At 46.9% G+C, this 6,570-nt stretch overlaps 1 protein-coding gene across 1 annotated transcript in view; it reads left to right on the top strand.

The window, feature by feature from the left end:
* Bud13 (BUD13 homolog) overlaps window positions 1-6,011 on the top strand; it is a 37,873-nt gene extending 31,862 nt beyond the window's left edge. The window contains exon 7 of the mRNA XM_028783669.1: window positions 5,574-6,011. Coding sequence (XP_028639502.1) covers window positions 5,574-5,667 — 94 coding nt within the window. The 3' untranslated portion in view covers window positions 5,668-6,011. The remainder of the gene's footprint in view (window positions 1-5,573) is intronic.
* Window positions 6,012-6,570: the final 559 nt, after the last annotated feature.

Below are 6,570 nucleotides of genomic sequence, written 5' to 3'. Positions count from 1 at the left end.
CCTGCCTCTGCCTCCCAAGTGCTGGGATTAAAGGCGTGCGCCACCACTGCCCGGCCTGCCATTATTTTTTAATGAGAAGTAATTATTAAAAAACCAAAAATAGCTAATTTAACTTTTTGCAGATAGCATTAATGACTGGAGTAATAGTAGACAGCTGGGTTCTGAATCTGTCTATTGTGAGGTGTTTAGTTGAAATGCAGGAGGAGAACCCCGTCTGCCACGTCACCAGCAGAAAAGGAAGGTGTGGCACACAGAAAAGCTGTATCTGTCAAGGCTGTTGTGTGGGTCTGAAGTCATGGAAAGAACTTTTGATACTTTTGGATTAAAATTTATAATCTTGCCGGGCAGTGATGGCACACACCTCTAATCCCAGCACTTGGGAGGCAGAGGCAGGCGGATTTCTGAGTTCGAGGCCAGCCTGGTCTACAGAGTGAGTTCCAGGACAGCCAGGGCTATACAGAGAAACCCTGTCTCGAAAAACCAAAAAAAAAAAAAAAACCAAAATCTTTGTGGCTTTTTTTTCTTTGAGACAGGGTCTCTCTGCATAGCCCTGGCTGTCCTGGAACTCTCTATATAGACAGGCTGGCCTTGGACTCAGATCTACCTACCAAGTTCTGGGATTAAAAGCATGTGCCACCACGGCTGCATGATTCATGGTCTTTTTTTCCCTCTTTATTTTGTATGTATGGGTGTTTTGCCTACATATAAATATTGTGCAGGAAGTAGTCTTGGCAGGCAGAAGGGGTTGTCAGATCCCTTGAGACTGGAATTAGAGTTGGGTGCTAGGAATTGAACCCAGGTCCTCTGGAAGCTCCTGAGCCATCGTCTTTCCAGTCATGGTCTTCATTATACTTCACGTCTTTTACCAGTGCGTACTGTGAATCATATATTGGTCATTTGTAACATGTAGGTTTGCTGAGTTGTAAACACCTTCCAAATGCTGATGTTTTTATTATATATACACCATCAGAAAATCACTTTAGTATATTGAGAAAGTTCTCTGAAATACATGTTGAGTATTTTCACATTCTTTTAACTCTAGTGACTGATGCCCTTAATATACATTGAACAATTACTTGGGATGATGGTGCTATAATTTATAAAAATCTGTTAGGCTAAGGTGGCTTGAGAATTTACAGAATGGTCCTGATATTTTTTTTTGGAAGATAATTTTGTGATTATATTTATGTACAGAAAACTTAGTGTACATTTTTTAACCCAGTTTAGTGGCGAGTTCTTTAGCCTTTGCCTTTTCCAGCTTGGCAATTCAAGCACAGACTTAGGACCCAGGACGTTGCCTCCCCAGTGGTGACAGACCTCATCACATCTGTCATTATAATTGGTCCTAATGGCTTCCGTCAGCTTAGCCAGAGCACCTTGTCTTCCGAGTTAACCTGTGTGAAGGCAACAGTGGTGCATGTCTTCCTGTGGACCAGGCGCCCAGCCTGGCCTTTCCCTTGGTGATGCAGTAGGGCACCCCCATCTCTCGACACAGGGCAGGCAGGAAAACCACCAGCTCAATGGGATCTACATCATGGGCAATCACCACCAGCTGAGCCTTCTTATTCTCCACCAAGGTGGTGATTGTATTGACTCCTGCTCGGAGGACAGGTGGTCTCTTAGTTGGGACATCTCCTTTGCCAGCAGCTTTCTTCTCAGCACGGGCCAGTAGCCTTTGCTTCTTCTCTTGCTTTGTCTCTGGCCTGTACTTGTGGGCAAGCTTACGCAGCTGAGTAGCTGTTTGCCTGTCTAGGGCCTGGGTGAACTGGTTAATGGCAGGAGGTACTTTGAGCCGCTTATAGAGGATGGCTCTTTGCTGCTGCAGCCTGATGTAGTGGGGCCATTTGATGAAGCGTGTTAGATCTCTTTTGGGCTGAATGTCCTGCCCAATGCCGAAGTTCTTGGGCCTTTTCTTGAACAAAGGATTGACCACCTTTTGGCTTCCTGTTTCTTGACAATGGCAGGGGCTGGGGCCACCTTCTTCCCCTTGGCCTTCTTTCCTTTGGGCATCTTGCTCGGCTGCAGGAGAGAGCTGGTCCTGATATCTTAGTTGTTTTCTGTCAGTTGCTATTATGTTTCAGCTGCTTTGAGTCCAGAATTCCCATTTGATGGCTTGCATGTCTCCACTGAGATTTCCCATCTGCTCACCCATTTAGAGACTATTTTCTCTTTTTGGAAAATATTTATAAATGGTGTTTTGAAGTTTTGTCTGCTAGTTGCAACATTCTCTTCACCATAGAATTGCTTTCTGTTGACAACCTGTCCCCTGACTCCCTTCTCTTTTTGAGACAGGGTCTCACTTTGTAGGCCAGTCTGGTTTAGAGCTGGCTTGTAGCCCAAACTGATCTTGAACTCAGACCCTCCTGCCATAGCCTTTTGACCGTTGAAATTATATGTGGGTGACACACACCGTAACTGGTTAACTTTTTTTGAGTACATGTTATCTTCCTGTTGGTTTATTTGTGAGATCTTTTATCTGTGAGTGATCCATGGTGGACATTTGGATCCTGTTCCATTTTCTGTTGATTCTTGTCTGGAGTTTTACTCCACACTGAATCTCTGTCTCCCTTGCAGTGGGCAGCAGCTAACCTCTTGACTCAAGTCTTTCCTCTGGCTGCTTCACTCTGACAGGGCTGGTAGTGGTCTTCTGCCCATGCATAGTGAGTCACCAAAGCTTGGTGTAACCTTTGCTGTAGATAACCAGGCTTTATCCCCTTTGCAGTGTCTCTCTCCCAGGGCTTCTTAATTGTAGCCGCTCTTCCCACTACCACTAACATCTCAAGCCAGTCAGCCCGTGGTTCTGCCTGTGGCCTACTAGAGCTATGTGGACTGAGAGCTGACCCTCTGCTAACCCACTCCTATTGAACTTTTTTTCCTGCTTTAGCGCTCATCCATGCCTTAAACCACTACTTATTTTGTCCAGGTTTTATAATTGCTATTTGTGTGTCAGAATCCACTTCCCACTTATGCCAGCCTAAGGCATTATCTTCTGTCCCTCAAGCTGCTTCTGGAATCTGGCTCCAGTTCTTCCTGAGGTCAAGAGCCTCAGAGGGACTGCAGTTGTAGGCTGTCTGGCTACTGTGCTTGTGGGTCACCCTGCAGAATCTTTGGCAGGAGGGTTTTCCTGAACTCACTTGCTCCATAGCCCATGGTGGATCGTGTTCCAGTGGTGCCTGTACCAGAAGTGCCTCCTGCCACCAGAGTGCCTCCTGCCCTGTTTGTGTTGTTGTCTTTATTTGGAGCCCCAAATGTACACGTTTCTCTTGTGTGTGTGTGTGTGTGTTTTGACTCAAAGGAAAATAAATACTACAATGAATAATGAAAAAGGGGTGGCAATTCAGAGAGAGAGAGGGTGGGATGGGTTTGAAGTTTGTGGTCTGCTCACTGTGTACTTGAACCTCCTCCAGAACTGGTTCCATGATGACCTGTTCCTGTTATTTGTCCTGTCGTGGCCCCTGTGAGCACCCTTTCTCTGTTCCCCTTCAGTGGTCTTCAGTTCTCTTTCTGGAACCCTCCCTGCTCTCCTGCTCCTCCTGGTTGCCTCTTTCCAAGTCAGGCCTTCAGCCACTGTGTGTGGTTCCAGTGTGTAGTCGGTCCTCTGGCCCTGTGCACCTGAGGGGCCTCAAGTGCTGTTCACACATGCAGAGCATACCGCCTGTGAGGTGACATCTTCACTTATCTGCTGTATCAGATCACTGACCCTGAGGCACACCGTTGGCTGTGACTACTGAGTTCCCCAGTCCTACTGCTCTTTCCTCTCGATGGCCCCTGTTGCCGTCCCGACCTGGCATCACTGCCTGGTCATTGCCTTCATCTCTTGTGCAGGCCTCTGTGCTAGTAACTTTCTTAGTGCACATCTCTTCTTTTTTTTTGTTTTGTTTTTGTTTTTGTTTGTTTTTGAGACAGGGTTTCTCTGTGTAGCCCTGGCTGTCCTGAAACTCAGTCTGTAGACCAGGCTGGCCTCGAACTCAGAAATCTGCCTGCGTCCACTACTGCCCGGCAGTGCACGTCTCTAGAGATGTCTCTGAAATGCAGTTTTAAGTCAGTCTTTCTTGGATGGAATCTGTATTTGTTTGTTTTTACGATGTCCTAAACTCACTGGGATTTGGCCTCACCCTGTCTTTCCAATGCTGACTCATGGCCACACCCTTTGTCACAGGGTAGTCTCTGGCCACGGCAGTGAAAACTCCACCCGTTACCCCTCACAGAGAGCAGGCCTCTTGTTTCTGTGCCTGTGCGTCTGTTGCTTTCAGGCATAGCTCCGGGCCTCTCCCACAAAGGCCCTTCCTTGCTCAGTCCTTCCGATCCTTTTACGTCCGATATTCCCACAAGCTCATTCTGGGTTTTTGACATCTCACACATTTCTAACAGTTTTCCCTTTTGTTTTATTTTTTTTATTTAACTTTTAACTTTTTTGTTTGTTTTTATGGGTATTTTAGCTTTGTGTCTGCACATCACCCTCAGGGCAGAAGCAGCTTTGGATTTCCTGGGACTAGAGTTACTGATGAGAATGAGCTGACATATGGGTTCTCCAGAGGACCCCCGTGTTCTCGACGGCTGAGCCATCTCTTCAGTCTGAATTTAGTGTGTGTGCGTGTGTGTGTTTGTGCACGTTCGTGAGCGCGCATGTGTGTCTCTGTGTGTGTACCTGTGTGTGTGTGTGTGTGCACCTGTGTGTCAGTGTCTGTGATCCAGAAGAGGGTTTGGGTCCCTTGGAGCTGGATGGTTGTGGGCCTATCCAGTAGTGCTGGGGATTCGAATTTTGGTTTTGTAAGAGCAGCAAATGCTTTTAACACCTGAGCCATTTTTTCAGCGCTGGCCTTTGATTTTTAGTTATCATTTAAATGTGTGTGTCGCTTGTCTGAGTTTGTCAGGACAGGTGCTGTGTCGTTCATTTTCCTGTCTGTAGCACCTAATGTCCAGTGAGAACTCGGTACACTTGTAACCAGTGGTTAGACTGTGGTGCCTGTTGAGATTAGCCATGAGTGAGTTGTGCTTTGGTTTGGTACCTTGTATTGAGCTCATAGCCTGGTAGGGGCTCTGCCTCTGCCACTGAGTGATAGCCCCAGGGTCATCTTACTATTTATTTTGAGGCAGGGCTTCATGAAATTGTCCAGGCTAACCATGAACTAACTCTGTAGCCCTTGCAGGCCTTGGATTTATGATCCTCCTTCCCCAGGCTTTGGAGTACCTGGGACTTAAGGCCGAGCTGTGTTGAGTCTTTGTAGAGAATAGTGAAAGTTTGAAAGAATTGTCTAATAAGTCTGAACCGGGACTGAAAAGAGGGTTAATTTGTGTGTTTTGTTGCTTTGGTTTTTTAACATATGGTTTAAATATTTTCCCATGAATAGCTTTCCTTTCTTTTTGTTTGTTTGTTTGAAGCAGGGTTTTTCTGCGTAGCTCTGGCAGTTCTGGAACTCTCTGTAGTCCAGGCTAGCCTCAAACTCAGATCTGCCTGTCTCTGCCTCCTGAGTTCTGGAATCAAAGGCGTGTGCCACCACTGCCTGGCTCCTTTCCACTTTTCAAATAAGCGCTGAGAGTTTTGGCTGACAGAACTTTTCTTTTGATTGCAGATCCAATGGCTTTGAACAGAAGCGCTTTGCCAGGCTGGCCAGCAAGAAAGCTGTGGAGGAGCTTGCCTACAAGTGGAGCGTTGAGGACATGTGACCTCCCTGAGGATGTGTGACCTCCCTGAGGATGTGTGACCTCCCTGAGGACATGTGACCTCCCTGAGGATGTGTGACATCCCTGAGGATGTGTGACCTCCCTGAGGCTGTGATGCTGTGGTGCTCAAAGTACCACCACACATCCAGCTCTAATGGAGTCCTGCTAAGAGACACAGACCAGCAAGTTGCTGTCAGTCTGACCTCTGGACTAGGCACCTAATCTTGGCTGTGCCCTTGCTGTCTGTGGCTGGCTTTGGCAGGACAGGGTGACTTCTTTGTCCCAGGTTGTTCTTGGCCAGTGCTTTTCTTTTTCTTAAAAATAAACACATATTTATTTTTTCGTAATCATTTCCTAACTGGGTATTCTGCTTGGGAAAGAATTCCAGCTAATATCAAACTTTTGGGGGTCTTGGGAGTAATGAGTGATTGGAGTTTTCATTAATTTAACTGTGGGTAAAGCATTCTTCTGTGAAAATCAGAATTTGGTGTTAGACCACGTTCAGGACTATTGGACCTTGTGTGTGGGAACATGTTAGTTACATGTCACATGTTAGTGGGAAAGGCGGCTGCTGAGGCTCAGAGAACTAGATTACATGGAGTGGGCTCCCTCTCTCACACCAAGTCAGCAGTCCTGAAGCGATGAAGGCCCCAGGGGAACGGTACACTGAAGCTGCAGTGTGGCACAGAGGGGGCCCTGGGTTTCTGACCCTACACAAGTAGTAATGAAACGGGAAGGGAGCACATGACGGTTGTACCTCACACAGCAAACCACAGACCGATTGCTCTGGCTGCTGCATAATGCAGGGCTCTCTGTGCAGCAGAGCAGGTCATGTCAGAGGTAAGGATGACTATAGACACCGAGAAGACACTGGCAGTGTATAACAGAGGGATTGCGGACATGAAG

This window comes from Grammomys surdaster, unplaced genomic scaffold, assembly GCF_004785775.1.
Source record: "Grammomys surdaster isolate TR1022 unplaced genomic scaffold, NIH_TR_1.0 1164, whole genome shotgun sequence".
NCBI classification, from domain to species: domain Eukaryota; kingdom Metazoa; phylum Chordata; class Mammalia; order Rodentia; family Muridae; genus Grammomys; species Grammomys surdaster.
This window is presented reverse-complemented; position numbering and strand designations above follow the sequence as displayed.